We start from the raw sequence: 27,648 nt of genomic DNA, 5'->3' as shown, positions 1-27,648 counted from the left end.
AGACAGATTGAGTCAGAGTGAGTCAGAGACAGTGTGAGTCCGTGTGTCAGTGTGAGTCAGTGAGAGAGTGAGTCAGTGGAACATATTGAGTCAGTGAGACGGCGTGATACAGTGAGTTAGCGTGAGTCAGAGTGAGACAGAGTCAGCGTGAGACAGAGTCAGCGTGAGACAGTGAGACAGATTGAGTCAGAGTGAGACGGCGTGAGTCAAAGTGAGACAGTGAGTCAGCGTGAGCCAGCATGAGTCAGTGAGAGTGAGTCAGCGTGAGACAGAGTCAGCGTGAGACAGAGTGAGACAGATTGAGTCAGAGTGAGACGGCGTGAGTCAATGTGAGACAGTGAGTCAGAGTGAGTCAGCATGAGTCAGTGAGAGTGAGTCAGCGTGAGACAGAGTCAGTGTGAGTCATTGAGTCAGAGTGAGACAGCGTGAGTCAGAGTGAGACAGCGTGAGACAGTGAGTCAGAGTGAGAGAGTCGGTTTGAGTCATTTCAGATAAAAGACAATGAACACATCAGATCTGAAGTTCTTCAGTTTAATGTCACCTTCAGTAACTGTCGTCAGTTAGCTTCAGTTCAGAGTTAAGTTAAGTTCAGAGACGTACTTCAGAGAGACGTTAAACAGTCATGTGTTGAGGAGAACTGTGCAGTGGGAGGGGCTTCTTTCTGGGTCCTCTTCAGCTGCTTCACAGCAAGTCATTCAGACTCAACAGTCTGCAGGACAGAAGCCCAGACCTGGTCTGATGGAGGGTCCGGCAGGATCCAGCTCTGAGGAACCGAAGAACCGTCAGGATGATCCGCCGCGACCACAAAAACGTCCCACTCCCTCCTGAAACAGAAGCACATGACGATTATATCACTGCCGACCAATCATCATCCAGCAGTGACAACACCCATTGGTTTGTGAACTTTATGAATCCTCCAGTTCAGATTTTGTCCATCATCATCTTCCTAATTCGGAGCGGTTTGGAGCAGGAAGTGACCATATTTGGACGAGCTGGGGGAGGAGCCAGAGGTGGATCTGACCGATCTGATTGGAAACCTGACGATACTACGTCCCGCCCACCGATAGCTGTAACCTGACTGCACCACAGGCCTGTCAATCAAACAGACACGCCCCCAAAAACAGGTCTTCTTGAATCTTCTTTTCTAATGAATGAGGGATTATTTTCAGATGGACCTCCAGAAAACTAATAAGAAGGAGTGACTTTAGCTAACAACACCGAGATAACTGATGGACACATTTTATTCACTTTGGATTTGATGAGAGAAGTTGAATGGGAGTCTATGGAGATGGTAAAAGATGGCGCCGTGCTAGTGGCAGCCTGTTACAGCAGCTCCCTGTGTGTTTTAATTTTAAGTCTTTTTTCACTTTTTTTTCTCTCTTCCGAGTTGTTTTTCTTTCACGTTTTTCTTTAAAGTTGCTTCTCAATACACTATATAGTGTGAAATGAGTTGCTGAAAGCATGTGCAAAGCTAGAAAACTTTGTCGCACTGAAATGTGGAGTTAGACCGTTGAACAGTTTCCTGCACGTCTTCAGCTCAGATTTTTGTAGGCAGTGCGAAAACCCAACCCATCTACGTCACAACAACCTATCTACGTCACAACAACCCATCTACGTCACAACAACCTATCTATGTCACAATAACCTATCTACGTCACAACTACCCATCTACCTCACAACAACCTATCTACAGTGCATCTGGAAAGTATTCACAGCGCTTCACTTTTTCCACATTTTGTTATGTTACAGCTTTATTCCAAAATGGATTAAATTCATTTTTTCCTCAAAATTCTACACGCAATATCCCATAATGACAAAGTGAAAATAGTTTGTTTAAAATTTTTGCAAATCTATTAAAAATAAAGAACGAAAATATAACACGTACATAAGTATTCACAGCCTTTGCTCAATACTTTGTTGAAGCACCTTTGGCAGAACTTACAGCCTCAAGTCTTTTTGAGTATGATGCTTTAAGCTTGGCTCCTATTCTTGGGCAGTTTCTCCCGTTCTTCTTTGCAGGACCTCTCAAGCTCCATCAGGTTGGATGAGGAGCGTCGGTGCACAGCCATTTTCAGATCTCTCCAGAGATGTTCAATCAGGTTCAAGTCTGGGCTCTGGCTGGGCCTCTCAAAGACATTCACAGAGTTGTCCCGAAGACACTCCTTTGTTATCTTGGCTGTGTGCTTCGGGTCGTTGTCCTGTTGGAAGATGAACCTTCGCCCCAGTCTGAGGTCCAGAGCGCTCTGGAGCAGGTTTTCATCAAGGATGTCTCTGTACATTGCTGCATTCATCTTTCCCTCCATCCTGACTAGTCTCCCAGTTCCTGCCGCTGAAAAACATCCCCACAGCATGATGCTGCCACCACCATGCTTCACTGTAGGGATGGTGTTGGCCAGGTGATGAGCGGTGCCTGGTTTCCTCCAAACATGACGCTTGGCATTCAGGCCAAAGAGTTCAATCTTTGTTTCATCAGACCAGAGGATTTAGTTTCTCGTGGTCTGACAGTCCTTCAGGTGCCTTTTGGTAAACTCCAGGTGGGCTGTCATGTGCCTTTTACTGAGGAGTGTCTTCTGTCTGGCCACTCTACCATACAGGCCTGCTTGGTGGAGTGCTGCAGAGATGGTTGTCCTTCTGGAAGGTTCTCCTCTCTTCACAGAGCAACGTTGGAGCTCTGTCAGAGTGACCATCAGGTTCTTGGTCACCTCCCTGACTAAGGCCCTTCTCCCCCGGTCGTTCAGTTTGGCCGGACGGCCGACTCTAGGAAGAGTCCTGGTGGTTCAAACTTCTTCCATTTATGGATGATGGAGGCCACTGTGCTCATTGGGACCTTCAATGCTGCAGAAATGTTTTTGTACCCTTCCCCAGATCTGTGCCTCGATACAATCCTGTCTGAGGTCTACAGACAATTCTTTGGACTTCATGTCTTGGTTTGTGCTCTGACATGTCAACTGTGGGACCTTATATAGACGGTGTGTGTCTTTCCAAATCATGTCCAATCAACTGAATTTACCACAGGTGGACTCCAATCAAGTTGTAGAAACATCTCAAGGATGATCAGTGGAAACAGGATTCACCTGAGCTTAATTTTGAGTGTAATGGCAAAGGCTGTGAATACTTATGTACATGTGATTTTTTTCATTTTTGATTTTTAATAGATTTGCAAAAATTTCAAAAATTGTATTTCATGTTGTCATTATGGGGTATTGTGTGTAGAATTTTGAGGGGAAAATGAATTTAATCCATTTTGGAATAAATCTGTAATATAACAATATGTGGAAAAAGTGAAGCGCTGTGAATACTTTCCGGATGCACTGTACGTCACAATAATCTATCTACGTCACAACAACCTATCTATGTCAGATCACAGACGTTTATATGACCTTCTGCATGGCTCCTCCTCTCACGGTGAAACGTCATAAAAGCCTGCAGCTCATTTGCATAAGAGGTCATCCCACTGGACTTCAGTTCTAGTCCTGACGCAGTCAGATTGTTATTGTACATCAGCTAGCTGCTGATGTCTCCCTCCACCTGCAAGTGCATCTTTCCTGGAAGCAAGAACCTCCAAAGCAGCGCTGCATCATTATTTAAATGTCCTACTGATGAAGGAAAAAGAGGTGGATTGATTTCATGAAGAGCTAAAGGAGACTTTAGGATGAACACCAACAGCCTCCTCTGTAGGGACCATTTCATGGTGGATAGTTTCACCAACTTCCACCGGAGATGGACGGAGTTCACGGACACACCACAGTAAGTTCTGTGCTTGTTATAATTATACTAGATAACTTTTCCACAGTAACTCTGCTATATTTAGTCCGCGGTGCAAACACTCAGTGTAGAATAACTTTATTTTGGTGAAATGGGAGCTAACATGCTAATTAGCTTCTATTGAGCTCGTAGCAGAGTTCAGAGGAAAATGCTCCGATAACTGCGGATTGTTTTATGCGTCTCAATAAAGCTCCGATAAGGAACTATAATACATGTAACTCTGTATTTTACATGTCGGGGTGATGGTGAACATGGACCAGAGGACATCTAGTCCTCACATTAATGAGGCTTGTTGTTGTTGTACTCCGGTGTAACGTTACAATCACCGACCCTCTCGGTTACATGTACCGGTACCGGTCCGGATAAACGAGCCCGACTACATGTGGAGGAGGCTGCAGAGAGGAGGAGGAGGAGTTGGTGGAGGCTGTAGAGAGCAGGTGGAGGTGGAGGGACATCAGTAGAAGAGAAAGACTATCGGCTCGACCTGAGCAGGTTCAAAGTTTGAATTGATGTGATGTAATGAATTGAAGAAACCCCCCCTCAACCCGTCTGAAGTAAACAACTACAGACCGTCTCTCTTCTTCCCTTTCTTTACAAAACTCTGGAGCGAGCTATCTTCAACCAACTCTCCTCCTATCTCCACCATAATAACCTTCTTGACCACCAGTCTGGTTTCAACAGACCACTCAACAGAGACGGTCCTCCTTCTGTCTCTGAGCAGCTTCACACTGCTAGAGCAGCCTCTCTGTCCTCTGTCCTGATCCTTCTAGACCTTCTGCTGCATTGGACACAGTGAACCACCAGATCCTTCTTTCCTCCTTCAGGACCTCGGTGTCTCAGGCTCTGCTCTCTCCCTGTTCTCATCCTACCTCAACGACCTCACCTACCAGGTAACTTAGAGAGGATCTGTGTCTGAACCTTGTCCTCTCACTACTGGTGTCCCTCAAGGCTCCGTCCCGGGTCCCCTCCTCTTCTCTGTGTACACCGACTCTCTCGGCTCTGTCGTTCATTCGCATATCTTTTCCTACCACAGCTTTGCTGATGACACCCAACTAATCCTCTCTTTTCCAGATCTGAAACACAGGTAGCAGCATGAATCTCTGCCTGTCTGACTGACATCTCTCAGTGGATGTCCTCACACCACCTGGAAATCAACCTCCACAAGACCGAACTGCTCTTCCTTCCAGAGAAAGACTCTCCCACCCTCGACCTGACTACTACCTTCAACAACTCTGTTATCCCGACCCTGACTGATAAGAACTTCGGAGACACTCGACAGCCAACTCTCTCTTTCTGCCAACATCACTGCAACAACACGTTCCTGTAGATACATGCTGCACAACATCAGGAGAATACGTCCTCTTCTCACTCAGAAGGAGCTGCAGGTTCTGGTCCAGGTTCTGGTCCAGGTTCTGGTCATTTCACGTCTGGAATACTGTAACTCCCTCCTGGCAGGTCTATTTGTTAGTGCCATCCAACCTCCGCAGCTCGATTGGTCTTTAACATCCCAAAATTCACTCACACTACTCCTCCTCCTCCTCCTCCTTCTCCTCCTCCTCCTCCGCTCCCTTCACTGGTTACCAGTAGCTGCCCGCATCCATTTCAAGACATTGGTACTTGCGTACCGTGCTGCGAACAGATCGGGTCCAGTCTACATCCAGGACATGGTCCAACCTTACATCCCAGCCCGTTCACTCCACTCTGCTGCTCCTCCTCCTCTGCTCCTCCTCTTCCTCCTCTCCTCCTCTACATCCAGGACATAGTCCAACCTTACATCCCAACCCCTCCCTCCACTCTGCTTCTACCAATCGGCTTGTTGCTCCTCACTGAGTTAAACACTCTACAAAATCACGACTGTTTGCTGTCCTGGCTCCTAAATGGTAGAATGAGCTCCCCACCGACATCAGGACAGCAGAAACTCTGAACATCTTCCACCACAAACTAAAAACACACCTCTTCCTCCTTTAACCTTGAACAGTAGAACTTTAGTATCTTAACATGGAACTTACTGATAGAACTTTGTAGTTTAGCTTTCTGGAAGAAATTGTATTTTCTTGATTCTTGTTGTTCTGGTTTTGAACCCTCATGGTTGAAATGAACTTATTGTAAGTCTTTGGATAAAAGAGTTAGATAAATGAAATGTAATGTAATGAAATGTAATGTAATAATGAATTAACATGATATAATGAGTTGATGTGATATAATGCAGCGTTGTTCATGTTGCAGTCGTTACAGAACTAAATCAACTCCTCCTCTTATTATCTCCACTATTGAAATGCAGATCGTTAGAAGTAGTTGGAGACTCACTGTCTGCTGTCTCTGGTGTCCAGTTTGACTCCTGTTACAGGTGAGGGGGACAAGCTGGATTTGATTGCATCTGTATGTTTGCATCTGTACTCATTGGACAAATAAATTCTGATTCTATTGTTTTCATAAAGCAGGCTGCTCCGTCCACCAGAGAGACAGAGGACCAGTGGGACATCATGCATAAAGTCACCGAGAGGTTGGATGTCAGACGGACCGCTTAGTGGTGAAAAGAACTGCAGCCACAAAACTGTCATACAGAACACTGAACACCTCCCAGTGAGGGGGCGGAGCTTTAGCTCCTTCAGGACACGCCCCCCCAGTCTCAGAGCAGAGAAGACTGATGATTTTCTCACTATTTCAAACCCTAATTTAACAAACTTGTCGGTGTTTTTTTTCAGCAATGGACACCATCTACTCCACTGTGTCCAAACTTCAGACTAATCCCGGAACAATAAAACTCTGGACTTACTGTATGCTAATGCCATGGATGCATACAGTGCTACTGCACCCCCCCCCCCCCCTCCCCCCTTGGTAGATCAGACCACAACCTGGTCCTGCTGACACCAAAGTATGTTCCTCTGGTGCAGAGGCAGCCTGTGACCACCAGGACTGTGAGGAGGTGGACACAGGAGGCTAAAGACGCCCTGCAGGACTGCTTTGAGTCCACGGACTGGGATGTGCTGTGTGGACCACATGGGGAGGACATCAACAGCAGGACGGACTGTATCACAGAATACATTAAATTCTGTGAACACACCACCGTACCATCCCGGACTGTAAAATGCTTCCCCAACAACAAGCCGTGGATCACCAGGGACCTGAAAGTTCTTCTTAATCAGAAGGAAGCAGCCTTCAGGTCTGGGGACAGGGAGGAGCTCAGGAGAGTGCAGCGCCACCTGAAGGAGAAGATGAGGGAGTGCAAGGACTCCTACAGGAGGAAGCTGGAGGCCAAACTCCAGCAGAACAACGTGAGGGAGGTGTGGACCGGTATGAAGGAGATTCATACCAGAACCGGTGACTCTGTGAGAATCACTTTCTTTGATTTCTCCAGTGCATTCAACACCATCCAACCACTGCTGCTGAGTGAGAAGCTGCGGGTGGTGGGGGTGGACACGTCCACCGTCTCCTGGATCAATAACTACCTGACAGGCAGACCACAGTTTGTCCGTCTGGGCAGTGTGCTGTCTGATACGGTGGTCAGTGGTACTGGAGCTCCTCAGGGAACTGTTCTGTCTCCCTTCCTGTTCACCTTCTACACAACTGACTTCCAGAACAACTCAGAGTCAAGACATCTGCAGAAGTTCTCTGATGACTCTGCAGTGGTGGGATGTATAAGGGATGGACGGGAGGAGGAGTCAGTGGTCGGTGTATCAGGGATGGACGGGAGGAGGAGTCAGTGGACGTTGTATAAGGGATGGACAGGAGGAGGAGTCAGTGGACAGTGTATAAGGGATGGACGGGAGGAGGAGTCAGTGGACGTTGTATAAGGGATGGACAGGAGGAGGAGTCAGTGGACAGTGTATAAGGGATGGACGGGAGGAGGAGTACAGGGCAGTAGTGGAGGACTTTGTGGAGTGGGCTGGTAGAAATCACCTCCTTCTGAACGTGGCCAAGACCAGAGAGATGGTGGTCGACTTCAGGAGGAAGACAACAGCTCCACAACGGCTGAGAGTTCTGGGAGAGGAGGTGGACATGCTGGAGGAGTACAAGTACCTGGTGTCTCCATGACAACAGACAGAAATGGAAGACCAACATCAACGCTGTCTACAAAAAGGGGATGAGTCGACTCTTTTTCTTGAGGAAACTTCGATCCTTCAATGTGTGCAGAGAGATGTTGGAGATGTTCTACCATCCGTTGTGGCCAGTGAACTGTACTTCTAGTAGTTGCTGGGGGAGAGAGGTGGAAAGGGGGGAGCAGCATTGGAGCCGGAGACACCAACAGACTTAACAAACTGGTTAAGAAGGCCGGCTCCATCATCGGCTGCAAACTGGACAGTCTGGAAAAGGTGGTGGAGAGGAGGACGCTGAACAAACTATTATCCATATTGGATAATCCTGACCACTCTCTCCACCTGCTGCAGGGACAGAGGAGGACGTTCTCCAAAAGATTCCTCCAGCTGCTGTCACAAGGACATATCCAGGAGATCATTCCAGATACAGGAGATCATTCCTGTCCACTGCAATAAGACTGTACAATAACTCACCTCTGGCAAAATCCATCACACAGCAATAACAATAGTGCAAAGATTTAAGCAGATCTTTGCACTATTGTTTAGTTAGTTTAATATTATTCAATTTTATTGTATATATTGTTCATTTTTATATTTAATATTTTTTACTATGTTATTTTATTTCTTTACCTGTGTCTATAATGCTGCTGTTGCGAAAAACATTTTTCCCCTTGTGGGATTAATAAAGTAACTATCTACCTGTGGAGGCAGAGGCTTTTTGGAGCCGACCTCTAGTGGCACTCGGTGGTATTGCAGCCAAAGGCACTTCTGCATTGAAACCATTTTACAGACCTGGAGCTATAATCTGGATCAGAGATGATCTCGATCAGAGATGAGGACCTACCTGATCTGGATCAGAGCGTGCAGCGAGTGCTGGGCCTGGTTGTAGAATTCTGTGAAGGGCTGCAGGACTCGGTCAGCTGAAGAATCGTCTGTCAGTCACACAGAGACAGGAAGTGAACAGCGTGTTGGAAATCGCACGGACTGCGATGGGTCACATGACACGCAGCGTTACCTCCAAACAGCAGCGAGTCCAGTCTGCGCCTCCTCTGCAGCTGTCGCTCCCTCTCCCTCCTCCCCCGTCTCTCCTGCTCCCTCCTCCTCTCCTCCTCCTGCTCCCCCTCCAGCATCACCAGCAGAGCCTTCTCTTCCACTGCGTACACTTCCGTCCTCCTCTTCATCACCTTCCTCAGACCATCCACACTGCTGACGAAGGCCTCGTCACACTCAGGCTCCGTGAGGATACCTGACACACACACACATGCACACACACGCGCACACACACACACACACACACACACACACACACACACACACACACACACACACACACACACGTCAGCCCTCTGTACAGCAGGGTAACATCTTAGTGATGAAGGTAGAAGAGGAGTCTTCCTCAGAACATTAACAATGTTAAACATCTCTATCAGGCAGATGAAGATGCCGTGTTCTGGGCCCGGTCCTGCAGGTCTACCTGCGTCCCAGATTGAGAACACGAGTGCTCACCTTTCCTAGACGCCGCCTCCTTCCTGAGCCGCCGCAGCTTCTCCAGAGCTCTGAGGACGTCCGTCATCCTCCTCACGTCCGTCTGCTTCTTCCTCACCTCACACAGAACCGAGTCGGCCACCAGCTTCAGCTCCCGCTCCTAAACACACACATCACCTTCATCATCACCTTCATCCCCACCATCATCATCAACATAACCACTGTCACCTTCATTATCATCATCATCACCACCATCATCATCATCACCACTGTCAGCAGGCTGCAGCAGGTTAGGATGGATGCTGTGACGTCACTGCTGGCTCCAGGTCACCGGTGGGCTGCTGGATGAAGACTGTACCTTCCTCCTCAGGTGTTCTTACCTTCTTCTTCTCCTCCACCTGCTGGATCCTCTTCATCCTCCATCCATCGATGGCGGCCTCCTTCTCCGCTCTGCGCTCTTCTGCCTCCTCCTGCTCCATCTGCAGCTGGGTCCGGGCCCGCAGTCCCCGGGTCCTGCTCCGGGCCACACGGGCCACCGTAGCTGTAAGTCGGTCTAAAGCCTGAGCGTCCCTGAGGAGATCCGCTGTGTCCTGCAGCTCTGTCTTCAGTCGGAGCGCCGTCCGGTAGGAGTCGGTCCAGCCGGTGTCATCGTCCAGCTGGACCTTCAGAGACTCACACAGCTCTTCCAGCCGGGACACGAGCTGAGCGGCCCCGTACAGAGCGTCTCTGAGGGCGGGCACCGAGGCCCGCGGCCGGCCCTGTGGGCTCCTGGAGGTTTTCCCTCGGTTCTGTAAGAACCTGCGGACCCACTGAGCGTCGTGTCTCCGCTGCACCGCCGTCTCATCCTCCGGTCCCGTACTGTGGTCACCGTCCTTCCGCGGAAGAGGACCCTGCGGCCCGCCGAGGAGGTCTCCTCCCTCCCGGAGCTCCTCAAACGGTTGGTGGCTGCAGACTGACACCGACTCACGGTCGTACCGGGGAGTCGGAGTACCGGCTCGGAACTGCTGTGGGAACGTCTGAAACGCCCCGGCGCCGCTGTACGCGTTCACCGGAGCGGAGGGCGCCATGCCCGGGAAAAGTCCAGGGGGGGGGCAGCCGAAAGGAGGCGGGGGGAAGCTGGGATCAAATCCATGTGGGGGGTCAAAGCGAGGCCACCCGAAACCCGCTGCTCCGGGACCCGCTGCTCCGAAACCCGCTGCTCCGGGACCCGCTGCTCCGGGCCCCGGAGCGGTGAAATCGCCCCTGAGTCCGTAAGAGTGACCATCATAAGCCGTTGAAGGTGTCCACGATAGAGCAGCGTGCTCCGGTCTGGTGCTCCCGGTGTACGGTGTCTGCACATATTTATACCCCGGAGTCTCTGGCGGAGCGGGCGGATACGAGCTGTCCATGCTGAAGACGGATGTTTCTACTAGGTCCTCTCACTCCGGGCAGCCATGTTGAAGTCTTTCTGATGTCATCGCGGTGCTGCTTCTTCCTTTGTTTAATGGAGGGTGGCAACTAGTAACGTTTAAGGAGCTTTACCGCCACCTACTGTGCTGGAGTGTCAACCGGTTATTCAATTCAATTCAATTCAATTCAATTCAACTTTATTTATATAGCGCCAAATCACAACATAGGTTATTTCATCTCACTTAACACATTAAAGTCTTTACAGCAGAACTTTACAATATTATACAGAGAAACCAACAATTCATCAATTCATCAACTCAACAATTCAACAATTCAATGATTCCCACATAAACTAGGAGGTAAAAACTCCTCTTTAAGGGAGAAAAACCTCCAACAGAGGGAAGAAAAACTCCCTTTAACAGGAAGAAACCTCCAACAGAACCAGGATCAGAGGTGGAGAACATCTGTTAACAGAACCAGGATCAGAGGTGGAGAACATCTGTTAACAGAACCAGGATCAGAGGTGGAGAACATCTGTTAACAGAACCAGGATCAGAGGTGGAGAACATCTGCCTCGACCGGTTGGGGTGAGAGGAGAGCAGAGAGAGAAAAGGACAGCATAGAGATAGAAGAGAAGAACTGTTGGTGGAGACGACAAGTACAGAGCAGAGACATGCAGCTCCATGACGGGACATCTGGAAAAGAAAGAACAGAAACTACACGAGTGAAGGAACTGAATGGAGACAACAGATAATAAGAAGAAACTATGGGAGAGAAGAAGATGGTGAGGTATGAGTCAGTTAAAGAGTAGGAGGAAAGAAAAGAAGCTCAGCATGTAACGAGGTCCTCCAGCAGCCTCGGCCTATAACAGCATAACTAAGGGTTGGTTCAGGTCTACCTGAGCCAGCTCTAACTATAGGCTTTATCAAGAAGGAACGTTTTGAGTCTAATCTTAAAGCTAGAGAGGGTTTCTGACCCTCCAACACAAACTGGGAGCTGGTTCCACAGGGGAGGAGCCTGAAAACTGAAGCTCCGCCTCCCATTCTACTTTTGGAAACTCTAGAAACCACAAGTAGACCAGCGTACTGAGAGAGAAGTGCTCTGCTAGGATTATATGGTTCTATAAGATCTCTAAGATATGATGGAGCCTGGTCATGTAGAGCTTTGTAAGTCATCAAGAGAATTTTAAATTCTATTCTTGATTTCACAGGAAGCCAGTGAAGAGAAGCTAAAACTGGAGAAATATGATCTCTCTTGTTAAATCCCATCATTACTCTTGCTGCAGCATTTTGGATCAGCTGCAGGTTTTTAATGAGTAATTTGGACATCCTAACAACAAGGAATTACAATAATCTAGTCTAGAAGTAACAAACGCATGAATGAGTTTTTCTGCGTCACGCTGAGGAAAGATTTTCCTGATTTGATTAATATTACGTAGATGAAAGAAGGCCGTTCTGGAGATTTGCTTTATCTGGTGTCTAAAGGACAAATCCTCATCAAAGATGACTCCAAGGTTCCTCACAGTTTTGCTGGAGTCCAAGACAACATCATCTAGAGTAACTAAGTGATTACAGAAAGAGTTTCTGAGGTGTTTAGGACCAAGTACAAGAACTTCTGTATGGTCTGAATTTAGAAGCAGGAAGTTTTTGGTCATCCAGGACTTTATGTCTATTAGACAGGCTTCAAGTTTTACTAACTGATTAGTTTCATCTGGTTTTATAGAAAGATATAGCTGAGTGTCATCTTCATAACAATGGAAGTTGATGCAGTGCTTCTTGATGACATCTCCTAATGGAAGCATGTACAAAGTAAAAAGTATTGGGCCTAACACTGAGCCTTGTGGAACTCCATAACTAACTCTTGTTTGTCTGGAAGATTCATTGTTGACATGGACAAACTGGAATCTATCTGATAAGTAGGATTTGAACCAGTCTAATGCAGTTCCTTTATTCCTCGTAACGTCTTCTAATCTCTGTAATAAGATCGTATGATCAATCGTATCAAAAGCAGCACTGAGGTCCAGAAGAACAAGTCCAGAGACGAGTCCATTATCTGAGGCTAATAAAAGGTCGTTAGTAACTTTCACCAGAGCTGTTATTCATTCCCCTCGAACGGAAGGAAAAAATAAATGATAGTAATAATAATAATAACAATAATAGTAACAACAATTATAATAGTAATAATTATCATAATAAGGTTCTGTCCATTAACCCAGTATTTTTCAAGAAAACAAATAAAGTTTTATATCTATATATTTATAGTAAATTCTTTACACTGGCGGTAATGAACCTATTAGTTATTTACAAAAAGACCCAATAAGAAGTGCTCTGTGTGTGCGTGCGCGCGCGCGCGTGTGCGTGTGCGTGTGAGAGAGAGAGAGAGAGAGAGAGAGAGAGAGAGAGAGAGAGAGAGATGGGCGGCGGCAGGAGCTTTGCGGAAGTGTGTGAACCAGCAGTCATATGACCAGCAGCAGCAGCAGAAGAAATGCTCCCCAGAAATGGATAAAGTGCTCCGGACACGGTGACGACCATCTGTAAGCAGCACGGCAGCATCGGGCTGAAGTCCGCTGGGACACGCTGAATATCTGGGGTGAGTGAGTGTGAGCACACCGACACACTGTGTTTCCTGTGGTCCAACAGTTAGCTGCGCAGCTGACAGCAGCTAACTGCAGCTAACAGCAGCTAAAAGGACACGAAGTGACTGTAGTCCTTCGTGATGTGGCTGTAGTCCTTCGTGATGTGGCTGTAGTCCTTCGTGATGTGGCTGTAGTCCTTCGTGATGTGGCTGTAGTCCTTCGTGATGTGACTGTAGTCCTTCGTGATGTGGCTGTAGTCCTTCGTGATGTGACTGTAGTCCTTCGTGAAGTGACTGTAGTCCTTCGTGATGTGACTGTAGTCCTTCGTGATGTGGCTGTAGTCCTTCGTGATGTGACTGTAGTCCTTCGTGAAGTGACTGTAGTCCTTCGTGAAGTGACTGTAGTCCTTCGTGATGTGGCTGTAGTCCTTCGTGATGTGACTGTAGTCCTTCGTGAAGTGACTGTAGTCCTTCGTGATGTGGCTGTAGTCCTTCGTGATGTGGCTGTAGTCCTTCGTGATGTGGCTGTAGTCCTTCGTGATGTGACTGTAGTCCTTCGTGATGTGACTGTAGTCCTTCGTGATGTGACTGTAGTCCTTCGTGAAGTGACTGTAGTCCTTCGTGATGTGGCTGTAGTCCTTCGTGATGTGGCTGTAGTCCTTCGTGATGTGGCTGTAGTCCTTCGTGATGTGGCTGTAGTCCTTCGTGATGTGGCTGTAGTCCTTCGTGATGTGGCTGTAGTCCTTCGTGATGTGGCTGTAGTCCTTCGTGATGTGACTGTAGTCCTTCGTGATGTGGCTGTAGTCCTTCGTGATGTGGCTGTAGTCCTTCGTGAAGTGGCTGTAGTCCTTCGTGATGTGGCTGTAGTCCTTCGTGATGTGGCTGTAGTCCTTCGTGAAGTGACTGTAGTCCTTCGTGATGTGGCTGTAGTCCTTCGTGATGTGGCTGTAGTCCTTCGTGAAGTGACTGTAGTCCTTCGTGATGTGGCTGTAGTCCTTCGTGATGTGGCTGTAGTCCTTCGTGAAGTGGCTGTAGTCCTTCGTGATGTGGCTGTAGTCCTTCGTGATGTGGCTGTAGTCCTTCGTGAAGTGGCTGTAGTCCTTCGTGATGTGGCTGTAGTCCTTCGTGAAGTGGCTGTAGTCCTTCGTGATGTGGCTGTAGTCCTTCGTGAAGTGACTGTAGTCCTTCGTGAAGTGACTGTAGTCCTTCGTGAAGTGGCTGTAGTCCTTCGTGATGTGGCTGTAGTCCTTCGTGAAGTGGCTGTAGTCCTTCGTGAAGTGACTGTAGTCCTTCGTGAAGTGGCTGTAGTCCTTCGTGATGTGACTGTAGTCCTTCGTGATGTGGCTGTAGTCCTTCGTGATGTGGCTGTAGTCCTTCGTGATGTGACTGTAGTCCTTCGTGAAGTGACTGTAGTCCTTCGTGATGTGGCTGTAGTCCTTCGTGAAGTGGCTGTAGTCCTTCGTGAAGTGACTGTAGTCCTTCGTGATGTGGCTGTAGTCCTTCGTGAAGTGGCTGTAGTCCTTCGTGAAGTGGCTGTAGTCCTTCGTGATGTGGCTGTAGTCCTTCGTGAAGTGACTGTAGTCCTTCGTGATGTGGCTGTAGTCCTTCGTGATGTGGCTGTAGTCCTTCGTGATGTGGCTGTAGTCCTTCGTGATGTGACTGTAGTCCTTCGTGATGTGGCTGTAGTCCTTCGTGAAGTGACTGTAGTCCTTCGTGATGTGACTGTAGTCCTTCGTGAAGTGTAGTCCTTCGTGAAGTGACTGTAGTCCTTCGTGATGTGGCTGTAGTCCTTCGTGATGTGGCTGTAGTCCTTCGTGAAGTGGCTGTAGTCCTTCGTGAAGTGGCTGTAGTCCTTCGTGATGTGGCTGTAGTCCTTCGTGATGTGGCTGTAGTCCTTCGTGAAGTGACTGTAGTCCTTCGTGATGTGGCTGTAGTCCTTCGTGAAGTGGCTGTAGTCCTTCGTGAAGTGACTGTAGTCCTTCGTGATGTGGCTGTAGTCCTTCGTGAAGCGGCTGTAGTCCTTCGTGAAGCGGCTGTAGTCCTTCGTGAAGCGGCTGTAGTCCTTCGTGATGCGACTGTAGTCCTTCGTGATGCGGCTGTAGTCCTTCGTGATGCGGCTGTAGTCCTTCGTGAAGCGGCTGTAGTCCTTCGTGAAGCGGCTGTAGTCCTTCGTGAAGCGGCTGTAGTCCTTCGTGAAGCGGCTGTAGTCCTTCGTGATGTGGCTCTAGTCCTTCGTGATGTGACTGTAGTCCTTCGTGATGTGACTGTAGTCTTTCGTGAAGTGACTGTAGTCTTTCGTGATGTGACTGTAGTCCTTTGTGATGTGACTGGTTGTTTGTATATTATATATATATATATATACTGTACTGTATATACTGTGCATTTTATATTTTTTTACTGTTATTTTATTGCTTTTTATTATTTTATTATAATTTTATTGCTTTCCTGTATGCTGCTGTAGAGAAAAAAGTTCCCCTTGGGGATTAATAAAGTAACTACCTAACCTAACCTAGTCCTTCGTGATGTGAATGTAGTCTTTCGTGATGTGACTGTAGTCCTTCGTGATGTAGCGTGATGTCAATTTAATTTGTGAGGGATTAAATCTGTCTCTCGTTGTTAGAAGGGGCACCAGTCCAATATTGGACAATTTATCAATTCAACTCAGTATATAATCAGTCAATCGTAATGTAAAACATGAATTCTCGTATCGGAATTCTAATCCTTTGATATACTCAGAAAGTTACCACCATGACACGGTTGGGTCTAATTAAAAGGGATTTCTTGCATAACTTCCCACAGTAAATGATTAAATGGTAGATATGTGTATATGAAAGGGAGTGTACAAATTCATATTGATTACTGATAGTGAAGTGAAAGAGGGAATTTGAGACTAGGCTAATGGAGAAAAGGATTGAATGAGTGGATTTAGGTATATAATGGCTAAGTGAAACACCAACCTGAAGATGTGAACCAGCCTACTTTGTGACGATTTCAACCGCGGGCCGAAGGCAGGTCCAGATGGTGGTGCTCTCAGGTCCGGTCAATGCTAGTTGAATCACAGGTGTTTATCTCCGTCCTCAGCTCCGATCTGTCCATCTGGATGTGATGCTGGCCTTGAGGTCCCGTGGTGTCCGTCAGGCAGGGATGCTGTAAACGTCCCGGTCAGGGGGGACGTCAGCAAGTTGAGGCAATCTTGGGTCGGCGATTTCTAATAGTTACTTCTTATAACTCTGATGAACGCTTGGAGCTGGCCTGGCTTGTGGCGTTAACAAAAATACTAATAGTGATACCGTATCATCAAAAATGCATTGAATTAAGTACATAATCAGCGAAGTAGCTGAAGTACTTTTAAGAATTTGATTAACTATGTGCGCAAAAAAAAAAAAAGTATAAAATGACTAAGTCAGAACTTAAAGAAACTTAAAAGATAACTGAAAATCTCTAAGAGGAACAAAAATTAAAACGAATCTAAAAGAAAACAAATCCCGCTGTCTCAGGGGAAGAGGAGGAGGTGTCCTGAGGAGGTGTCATAAGGGCCCCCGTTTGGCATGATTTGATTCAAACTATGCATAAAAGAAGTCCCTTATTTCACTTCACCAACTTAAGATGAGATATATTATTACAACACAGATCACATTTTAAACGATAGGGTAATTCTACCTAATTAATCAGATAGAGAGATGAAGGAGTCGGAGAAGAGTGAGGCATGGAAGAGTAGAGACTGTCGGCATATTTTAATGTAACGACATAGTTTTCAATGCAGAACACTTTCTATCAATATCACACTGTTAGCAGAATCATATCATAGAATAGATTATAGTAATGGATATAATTAGAACTCACAAACTCCATCCTTTGTCCTCATTATAGTTTGTGTGTTTTTGGTGACGTATGACCACATGAGGGAGACGTGGCTCTTGGAGATGGTCAATACTGGTGACCATCTTGCATCTAGAGATTTTCACCTTTTGAATGTGTGTGTATTGAAGTGATTGTGACCAAAGGGATTAGAAGGCGTCCTGTGGTGTTGTGGGCTGAAGTAGAGGGATGGTGGATGCTTTATTCAGCTAAACGGTGCGGATATCGTCACTTGTGTCAGAGGTTTTGGGGTTTTATGAGGTAAAAGGGTGATCAAAAGGGCCAGAGCAGTTTAACAAAGGTCCACATCCTGCATCAAGATGTGGAGGTGAAGAGTGGAACGGGTCCATCCAGGGTCAAATGAGATAACTGGGGAGGACATGTGGTTCTGGCACTTTGAGAAGGATACTTCAAACAATGTACGCTACAGTGATGTGACTTCTGTCCTTCCTGGATGTGACCGGAGCCCTTCCTGGATGTGAACTCTACATCTTCCGCCGCAAACTAAAAACACACCTCTTCAGACTTTACCTTGAATAGTAGAACTTTGGTATCTTAAAATGGCACTTACTGATAGAACTTTGTAGTCTGGCTTTCTGGAAGAAATTGTATTTTCTTGATTCTTGTTGTTCTGGTTTTGTACCCTCATGGTTGAAATGAACTTATTGTATGTCGCTTTGGATAAAAGCGTCAGATAAATGTAATGTAATGTGACCGGAGTCCTTTCTGGATGTGACCGGAGTCCTTCCTGGATGTGACCGGAGTCCTTCCTGGATGTGACCGAAGTCCTTCCTGGATGTGACCGGAGTCCTTCCTGGATGTGACCGGAGTCCTTCATGTTGTCTTTCTGTCTCCACAGATGGACGAGATCAAAGTGTCTCCAGACTACAACTGGTTCAGAAGTACCGTCCCCCTGAAGAGGGTAAGTAGAATGAACTCCCAGGATCCTGATTGGTCGGTATGACCTCCCAGGCTTCTGATTGGAGGAACTCCTTCATACATCACAAGACATGACTCTGTCCTGTCAGTAGTCTGTCTCTTGCCAGAGCTGCAGCTTGGTGAGCGTCTGTTTTTTACCTCATGATGAAGGTTCAGCTTGAAACTGCTGAGCCGCTCAAGAATTCTGCTCTTTCCTAAGTTCAGAGTGCAAACAGTGCTGTAGTGTTCACTGTGATTCACGAGGCCCCCTACCGACCTGTTGTTAGCTCAGATCTACACAGTTTGTCCTCACACTAACCAACCAGCCAACCAGACAGCCTGTCCTCACACTAACCAACCAACCAACCAACCAACCAGACAGTCTGTCCTCACACTAACCAACCAACCCGACAGTCTGTCCTCACACTAACCAACCAGACAGCCAACCAGACAGTCTGTCCTCACACTAATCAACCAGACAGCCTGTCCTCACACTAACCAACCAACCAACCAGACAGTCTGTCCTCACACTAACCAACCAACCCGACAGTCTGTCCTCACACTAACCAACCAGACAGTCAACCAGACAGTCTGTCCTCACACTAACCAACCAGCCAACCCGACAGTCTGTCCTCACACTAACCAACCAGCCAACCAGACAGTCTGTCCTCACATTAACCAATCAGCCAGTCAACCAGGCAGTCTGTCCTCACACTAACCAACCAACCAGACAGTCTTGTCCTCACACTAATCAACCAGACAGCCTGTCCTCACACTAACCAACCAACCAACCAACCAGACAGTCTGTCCTCACACTAACCAACCAACCCGACAGTCTGTCCTCACACTAACCAACCAGCCAGTTGGCTGGATGGCCAGTCTGTCCTCACACTAACCAATCAGCCAGTCAACCAGGCAGTCTGTCCTCACACTCACCAACCAACCAGACAGTCTGTCCTCTCTCACCAACCAACCAGACAGTCTGTCCTCACTAACCAACCAACCAACCAGACAGTCTGTCCTCACACTCACTAATACTGAAAAGGACTGACCACTACATACTGAAACAGACTGATCGCCACAGACTGATCACTACAGACTAATCGTCACAGACTGATCACCACAGACTGATCACTACAGACTAATCGTCACAGACTGATCACCACAGACTTATCACCACAGACTGATCACTACAGACTGATCCCTACATACTGAAACAGACTGATCGCCACAGACTGATCACTACAGACTGATCACTACAGACTAATCGTCACAGACTTATCACCACAGACTGATCACTACAGACTGATCCCTACATACTGAAACAGACTGATCGCCACAGACTGATCACTACAGACTGATCACCTCATACTGAAACACTGATCACCACAGACTGATCACTTCATACTGAAACAGACTGATCCCTACAGAATGATCACCACAGAATGATCTCGACATACTGATCGCCACAGACTGCTCACCTCATACTGATCACCACACACTGATCACTACAGACTGATCAACACACACTGATCACCACAGACTGCACTGTAATGTAGACAGAGCAGGAGAAAGATATAACCCTAATACATGACTGGTACAGATTTAGTTTTCTTACCATCATTAGTTAGTGAGCAGCGTTCGTTCTGCGTCTGCGATGGTTTACACATCTGAAAGTTGAGCAGAGAATTATCAAAGTTTGCGACAGTTTTTTGGGACCTGAGCAGGGAGATAGATCCGGTGAAAAGGAGTGGTCCAGCGATGTGTTGTCATGATGGAGGTCTGTTGATATCGCTGGTCATATCCACGGAGACATCCCACACACACCTGGACCACTGCTCACAAAACTGTGTGTAGCTCAGGAACTGATGATGATAAGAAGACCAAACTTGTTCCAGTCACTCATTTAGGGTTATACCTTCCTCCTGCTGTGTGCACGCACGTGAACAACAGGTCTTTCTGCTCAGGACAGAGTCTCTGGTAACCAGTCCTCAATTTTTTGACTAACTGTTGGACCTCTGACATGGAGAGCAGTAACTGTCCGTGTGTCCTGGAGTGATGGGGATATTTTAATGATCAGGATGTGTCCTCATGTTGCTGTGTTTCTGTCTCCCCCAGATTATTGTCGATGATGATGACAGTAAGGTGTGGTCGCTGTATGATGCTGGCCCAAAGAGCATCAGGTGTCCCATAATTTTCCTCCCTCCGGTCAGTGGGACAGCGGAGGTGTTCTTCCAGCAGGTGCTGGCTCTGACCGGCTGGGGCTACAGAGTCATCTCGGTGAGCTCACCACTCACTGACCTCTGCAGCTGGTTCTCTGTCACATTCACTGGATTCACACAAGGACCATCACAAACACTGCACACATTCCTCACCCTGTTTTCACATAACGTACTGCAAAGAAGTAGATCTTAAAAAGAAGAAAGAGCTAGAGTCACCTCCTCTTGGACCGAGCCCATTTTACAGTACAATGACATGCTAAATACTAAGTGCACAGACAGTGTGGGTGTCTGCTGTGGTTTAAGTTGGTGTGTGAAATGTTTCTGTTTGTTAGTTTTTGTACCGAATACAACGCTTGTGAACTCTAATACGTGTTATATTTCTGCATAAGTATCACCTGCAGCATCATCAGACTCTCAATCAAGTCCAAAACAAGATCAAGAGAACAAATAAACATTAGATTTCGGTCAATTAAATTATACCTGATCTACTTCGTGTAGAAATTTCACGTGTGTAGAAATATATCAAATCTGAAGTGTTCACCACTTTGAAACAACACGCTACTGCTTTGTGATCAGATCAGGAGGTATTAATAACCAACTGAATTCGTAATCACTAACCGGGCCTGCTGTAGTAAACATGTTATTATCCCAACAGCTGCAGTATCCGGTGTACTGGGATCTCATGGAGTTCTGTGACGGCTTCAGGAAGCTTCTAGATCACCTGCAGCTGGATAAAGTAAGACTGGGTTTCCGCTCGCTCCAAAGCGTGTACAGGTGTAGATGGAGAGCGACTCTTCAGCGCAGCAGGAATATTAACCATGAGAGCAGGAACAAACTGTCTGCTGAAAAAGCAGAGATTATTGTTTTCATAGAGAAAGATGCCTTGATGCAGAACAAGTCATCTTAGAGGTATGAATGATGTGAATGATATATAAATGATACTGATCTCTCTCTGAATTACCTGTTCCAGTAATAAGACAAAGGCTGTACAGTGTATAATGTACAGTGTTAAGTATAGTTGAGTACATTTATGATCCTACGCCATAAATAAAAAGTTCCAACTAGACCTTGTGATCAGTGATGAATATCAGCAGATACTGCTTCCAGTGATCGGCCTCGAAAGTCCTGATCAGAGCACAGTTATATTATAAAATAGGCTTAATTCAACAGCAGCTACAGCAGTAAAACACTGACAGGCTGCTGGATGTAATCATGTTTATATAAAGACGAACTGTAGACTGAATTATTGGGAGATGTAATCATGGTTATATAAAGACGAACTGTAGACTGAATTATTGGGAGATGTAATCATGGTTATATAAAGACGAACTGTAGACTGAATTATTTCCGTAGCTGTGACATCATTTGAATCATGGAAAATAACAAAGTTAATCAAAATGTTTTTTTTCTCAAAATTAAATGACGAAGTAAAAACCTCATTAGCATCAGTGTCTTCCACTGAGGGAGGTTGGTTCTCATGACGAACCACACACAGTGGAAGCTGTCCTCTGATGGCCCTGTGTCCCCTCTGAGTGTCCTGTGTCCACACTAATGGCCTTGCAGTTCTGTGTCCCCTCTGATGGTCCTGCATCCCTTCTGTCCTCTGATGGTCCTGCGTCCCTTCTGTCCTCTGATGGTCCTGCGTCCCCTCTGTCCTCTGATGGTCCTACGGGAGTCCCCTCTGTCCTCTGATGGTCCTGCGTCTCCTCTGTCCTCTGATGGCCCTGTGTCCCCTCTGAGTGTCCTGTGTCCACACTAATGGCCTTGCAGTTCTGTGTCCCCTCTGATGGTCCTGCGTCCCTTCTGTCCTCTGATGGTCCTGCGTCCCTTCTGTCCTCTGATGGTCCTGCGTCCCCTCTGTCCTCTGATGGTCCTACGGGAGTCCCCTCTGTCCTCTGATGGTCCTGCGTCTCCTCTGTCCTCTGATGGTCCTGCATGCCCTCTGTGTCCCTCTCAGGTCCATCTGTTCGGAGCATCTCTGGGAGGATTCTTGGCCCAGAAGTTTGCAGAAGTTACCCACAAGTCTCCTCGTGTCCACTCTCTGATCCTGTGTAACTCGTTCAGTGACACCTCCATCTTTAACCAGACGTGGACGTCCAACAGGTGAGCAGAAGCTCCGCCTTCTCCTCCACACCTCCTTCATTCAGGGCTAATTTTTCATTAGTTTTCTCCAGTTTCATGTTTGATTAGTTTCCTCCACAGTTTCATGTTTGATCTGTATCCTCCACAGTTTCTGGTTGATGCCAGCATTCCTCCTGAAGAAGATTGTTCTAGGGAACTTTGCTAAAGGACCAGTGGACCCTAAGATGGCAGATGCCATTGACTTCATGGTGGACAGGGTGAGTGGACGTGTGCGTTCATGGTGGTTACTGAGGTGCTTTACTGTATGTTTAAGTGACGTGTCACCACATAGTGAAAAAACACTGCGAAACATATAGGAACATGTAGAAACACGTGATGGAGAAACAAGTGGTGTCGAAACTAGAAACAAGTGGAGTAGAAACATGTAAAAACATGTAGAAACATGTGGTGTAAAAACATGTAGAAACATGTGGTGTAAAAACATGTAGAAACATGTGGTGTAAAAACATGTAGAAACATGTGGTGTAGAAGTACGAGAAGTACAGTTCACTGGCCACAACAGATGGTAGAACATCTCCAATATCTCGCTGCACACATTGAAGGATCGAAGTTTCCTCAAGAAAAAGAGTCGACTCATCACCTTCTTGTAGACAGCGTTGATGTTGGTCTTCCAGTTCAGTCTGTTGTCATGGAGACACCAGGTACTTGTACTCCTCCAGCATGTCCACCTCCTCTCCCAGAACTCTCAGCGGTTGTGGAGCCGTCGTCTTCCTCCTGAAGTCGACCACCATCTCTCTGGTCTTGGTCACGTTCAGGAGCAGGTGATTTCTTCCCACCCACTCCACAAAGTCCTCCACTACTGCCCTGTACTCATCCTCCCGTCCGTCCCTTATACACCGTCCACTGACTCCTCCTCCTGTCCATCCCTTATACACCGTCCACTGACTCCTCCTCCCGTCCATCCCTTATACACCGTCCACTGAATCCTCCTCCTGTCCATCCCTTATACACCGTCCACTGACTCCTCCTCCCGTCCATCCCTTATACTCCGTCCACTGACTCCTCCTCCCGTCCATCCCTTATACTCCGTCCACTGACTCCTCCTCCCGTCCATCCCTTATACACCGTCCACTGACTCCTCCTCCCGTCCATCACTTATACACCGTCCACTGACTCCTCCTCCTTTCCATCCCTTATACACCGTCCACTGACTCCTCCTCCTGTCCATCACTTATACACCGTCCACTGACTCCTCCTCCCGTCCATCCCTTATACACTGTCCACTGACTCCTCCTTCCGTCCATCCCTTATACACCGTCCACTGACTCCTCCTCCTGTCCATCCCTTATACACTGTCCACTGACTCCTCCTCCTGTCCATCCCTTATACACCGTCCACTGACTCCTCCTCCTGTCCATCCCTTATACACTGTCCACTGACTCCTCCTTCCGTCCATCCCTTATACACCGTCCACTGACTCCTCCTCCCGTCCATCCCTTATACACCGTCCACTGACTCCTCCTCCTGTCCATCCCTTATACACTGTCCACTGACTCCTCCTCCCGTCCATCCCTTATACACCGTCCACTGACTCCTCCTCCCGTCCATCCCTTATACACTGTCCACTGACTCCTCCTTCCGTCCATCCCTTATACACCGTCTACTGACTCCTCCTCGTGTCCATCCCTTATACACCGTCCACTGACTCCTCCTCCTGTCCATCCCTTATACACCGTCCACTGACTCCTCCTCCTGTCCATCCCTTATACACCGTCCACTGACTCCTCCTCCTGTCCATCCCTTATACACCGTCCACTGACTCCTCCTCCTGTCCATCCCTTATACACCTACCACTGACCACCGTATCAGACAGCACACTGCCCAGACGGACAAACTGTGGTCTGCCTGTCAGGTAGTCATTGATCCAGGAGACGGTGGACGTGTCCACCCCCACCACCCGCAGCTTCTCACTCAGCAGCAGTGGTTGGATGGTGTTGAATGCACTGGAGAAATCAAAGAAAGTGATTCTCACAGAGTCACCGGTTCCATCCAGGTGAGACTGAGCTCGTTGCAGCAGGTAGATGATGGCGTCGTCCACTCCCACACGAGGCTGGTACGCAAATTGCAGAGGGTCCAGAGAAGATTTCACCAGCGGCCTGAGGTGGGCCAAGACCAGCCTCTCCAGCACCTCCATCACATGAGATGTGAGGGCAACCGGTCGGTAGTCATTGAGGCCAGATGGAGTCGTCTTCTTGGGGACAGGAACCAGGCAGGACGTCTTCCACAGCACCGGGATCTCCTCCTGCTTCAGGCTCAGGTTGAAGAGGTGTTGTAGGACCTCAGCCAGCTGGACGGCGCAGGTCTTCAGGACCACGGGGCTGATGCTGTCAGGTCCTGCAGCCTTGCGCTGGTGGATTCTCTCCAGCTGTCTCCTAACCTGGTCAGTCGTCACAGAGAGGGGGTGAGGGGTGTCATGGCATCGATGGTGGAAGAGCCCTTTGGATTTTTAGGACTCTGTGTCCATGCAGCTCATCAGGGGGGGCAGCGGAGGTGTTTGGAAGGTGGTGTGTGGAGGAGACAGATGAGGGCGGTGAACTAAACCTGTTGAAGAAACAGTTTAGCTTATTGTTCCTCTCCAAGTTCCCCCTGGTTGTTCCTCTCCAGGTTCCCCCTGGTTGGTCCTCTCCAGGTTCCCCCTGGTTGTTCCTCTCCAGGTTCCCTCTGATTGTTCCTCTCCAGGTTCCCCCTGGTTGTTCCTATCCAAGTTCCCCCTGGTTGTTCCTCTCCAAGTTCCCCCTGGTTGTTCCTCTCCAGGTTCCCCCTGGTTGTTCCTCTCCAGGTTCCCCCTGGTTGTCTCTCTCTCCCCTTGAACCCAGTAATCTCCTTCATACCGGTCCACACCTCCCTCACGTTGTTCTGCTGGAGTTTGGCCTCCAGCTTCCTCCTGTAGGAGTCCTTGCACTCCCTCATCTTCTCCTTCAGGTGGCGCTGCACTCTCCTGAGCTCCTCCCTGTCCCCAGACCTGAAGGCTGCTTTCTTCTGATTAAGAAGCACCTTCAGGTCACTGGTGATCCACAGCTTGTTGTTGGGGACGAGAGTAAACAATAACAATGCCCCCAGTCCACCGTGCGTAACTCTCCGTTACAAAGAGGGAAAAAGGTAGAAGAAGAGCCACCAGAAAAGTTGAAAAGTTACGGTCCATTGTCTGACCGTCACTTAACACACGTGAAAGAAAAAAACCAACTCAGAAGAGAGAAGGAAGAAAGAAAAATACTGAAAACATACTTGAGGGAGGAGCTGCTGTAACAGGCTGCCACTAGCATGGCGCCATCTTAGGAAGAGCGTAGAAGAGGAGAAACATGGAGAAACGTGGTTTGGAAACATTTAGAAACATTTGGGTTAGAAACATATAAAAACATGTAGAAATGTGTAAAAACATGGAGAAACATGTGGTACATTGTAATCCTGCTTCTGCAGGTCAGACTCCAGGAAGCAGTACAGCAGCATCACCTGTACATTCAGGTGTCTGAACCCCCACATCACTCATCAAATGGATCAGCAGGAGGTTTCAGGATAATGATGACTCAGACTGCTTCATCTTTATAGTTCCTTACTGGGAAATATAAAGTAAATATTACATGTGACTCCAAATTCAATCAAACAGTGGCACTGTGGACCGAAGAAGGCTAGCTTTCTCCTCCTTTTCCCAGTCATTATGCTAAGTTATGCTAACATGTAGCAGCAGAGTGTACAGATGATGTCTTTGTGTGCATGTTTGGATTTTGACCCAAACACCTCCTTGGCCTTGACTTCCGTCTGTTGTTGTGCTGCAGTTGGAGAGTCTGAACCAAAGTGAGTTAGCATCGCGGCTGACACTCAACTGTCAGAACTCGTACGTGGAGCCGCACAAGATAAAAGATGTTGCTGTGACCATCATAGATGTAAGTGCTGAACCATCCTTCTCATCAATCTACCATCCACTTGACTTCTTGCTCCTCAATGACATAATTTCCTGTCCACTGATGTTCAGGTGTTTGATCAGAGTGCTCTGTCTCTGGAGGCCAAGGAGGAGATGTATAAACTCTATCCCAATGCTAGAAGAGCTCACCTGAAGACTGGAGGAAACTTCCCGTACCTGTGCAGGAGCGCTGAGGTCAACCTTTACATCCAGGTACGATCATCATTCACTGAACCAGTGTCAGATGTTATCAGCTGCAACCTGTCCAGGGACACGGGCTCATCTGTCTGATCACAAATACAATAATACTACTGGGGCTGGGCTCAGGGTGGAGGACCTCAGGGTGGAGGACCTCGGGATGACTTGAGGTGTGGGACTAGATCTCCTCTTAGACTAGAAACATTGTGATATTTAATGTTTTCCATATTGCTCAAACCTAATTAAATCCTATTAAGTGTATTGTCAGCGTTAACAAGACCTCGGATGTCGGATTCGGTCATTTCCTTTTTTCTGTCGTACGTTCCGTATCTAACAGAAAACCATCATTGATTTTAATTGATCGGTTTTTTCGGTTAGTTAAATGTTGTTGTTGTTTTTTATAGATTCACCTACGTCAGTTCCACGGGACGAGATATGCCGCCATCAGTCCTGACATGGTGAGCGCTGAGGAGCTGGAGGTGCAGGAGACCCACCTGAGCAGGAACCAAGAAGACAACCAATGAGATGAGATTTACCTGCAGGCGGCCGCCTCCCAACATTTCTCCTCCTGAACTCCTTTCACAGGACGCTCGACAGATTTTTTTAATGGAGCTCAACAGTCAATCAGCAAGTCAACTGGGAATATTTTTATTCAACAGATGAAGCAATATTTTGATAATGACCTGGACACCACTGGTACTCTGCCGCTTTGCTTTAAAGACATACAACACTTTGCCTTATGTGGAATGAATTGTTGCACTCATAAACTGCCTGAACAGACGTGATGTGTTCTCTGAATGGTGAACATGTGTTAACACACACATGAACACGCTGGCTGTGGAGACATCTGAACGTGTAATTCAGACATTTCTTTTGGAATAGAGTCATTTTTTGAATTTCCCCTTTTGTGCAGTTGTGTTTATTTTTGTATGCTGATCTGTAAAATGTGCAGAATGTGCTTATCTGATGGGTTGGAAAACTTCATCTGTAGATTTGATTTTTTAATCTTTTATCACAAAACATTGGCAATAGTAGAAACAAAAAATATAATAATTCAGTTTTTGGAATCTACAACCCTGTTTCCAAAAAAGTAGTGATGCCGTGTAAAATGTAAATAAAAACAAAATGTGAGGATTTTAAATCATGTAAACCCATATTTTAT

At 47.3% G+C, this 27,648-nt stretch overlaps 2 protein-coding genes across 2 annotated transcripts; one reads left to right on the top strand and one right to left on the bottom strand.

Moving 5' to 3' along the window:
- Nucleotides 1-343: 343 nt before the first annotated feature.
- Nucleotides 344-10,747, bottom strand: pdcd7 (programmed cell death 7). Its single transcript, XM_069718453.1, has 5 exons — nt 9,668-10,747; nt 9,309-9,447; nt 8,818-9,048; nt 8,647-8,734; nt 344-824 (listed from the first exon to the last, which is right to left on the bottom strand). Exons 1-5 carry the CDS (start codon nt 10,673-10,675, stop codon nt 692-694), a joined length of 1,599 nt encoding a protein of 532 aa, XP_069574554.1. The 5' UTR covers nt 10,676-10,747; the 3' UTR covers nt 344-691.
- Nucleotides 10,748-13,091: 2,344 nt separating this feature from the next.
- On the top strand, nt 13,092-27,386 carry spg21 (SPG21 abhydrolase domain containing, maspardin). Its single transcript, XM_069718447.1, has 9 exons — nt 13,092-13,265; nt 17,968-18,030; nt 20,145-20,306; nt 20,904-20,984; nt 22,206-22,351; nt 22,479-22,587; nt 26,164-26,271; nt 26,361-26,501; nt 26,891-27,386. Exons 2-9 carry the CDS (start codon nt 17,968-17,970, stop codon nt 27,008-27,010), a joined length of 930 nt encoding a protein of 309 aa, XP_069574548.1. The 5' UTR covers nt 13,092-13,265; the 3' UTR covers nt 27,011-27,386.
- The last annotated feature ends 262 nt before the right edge of the window (nt 27,387-27,648 follow it).

This window comes from Brachyistius frenatus, unplaced genomic scaffold, assembly GCF_029030835.1.
Source record: "Brachyistius frenatus isolate BFR_SWC_R1_liver_20210118 unplaced genomic scaffold, ASM2903083v1 Contig_191, whole genome shotgun sequence".
Taxonomy (NCBI): Eukaryota; Metazoa; Chordata; class Actinopteri; family Embiotocidae; genus Brachyistius; species Brachyistius frenatus.
This window is presented reverse-complemented; position numbering and strand designations above follow the sequence as displayed.

Excerpts from the sequence above, each read along its gene's own strand:
- pdcd7 (XM_069718453.1), bottom strand. The coding sequence starts at position 10,675 with ATGGACAGCTCGTATCCGCCCGCTCCGCCAGAGACTCCGGGGTATAAA. Across the intron at positions 8,735-8,817 it reads GGACTCGCTGCTGTTTGGAG|ACGATTCTTCAGCTGACCGA; the intron begins GTAACGCTGCGT and ends TGTGACTGACAG. Across the intron at positions 825-8,646 it reads CACGCTCTGATCCAGATCAG|GAGGGAGTGGGACGTTTTTG; the intron begins GTAGGTCCTCAT and ends CTTCTGTTTCAG.
- spg21 (XM_069718447.1), top strand. The coding sequence starts at position 17,968 with ATGGACGAGATCAAAGTGTCTCCAGACTACAACTGGTTCAGAAGTACC. Across the intron at positions 22,588-26,163 it reads TTGACTTCATGGTGGACAGG|TTGGAGAGTCTGAACCAAAG; the intron begins GTGAGTGGACGT and ends GTTGTGCTGCAG. Across the intron at positions 26,502-26,890 it reads AGGTCAACCTTTACATCCAG|ATTCACCTACGTCAGTTCCA; the intron begins GTACGATCATCA and ends TGTTTTTTATAG.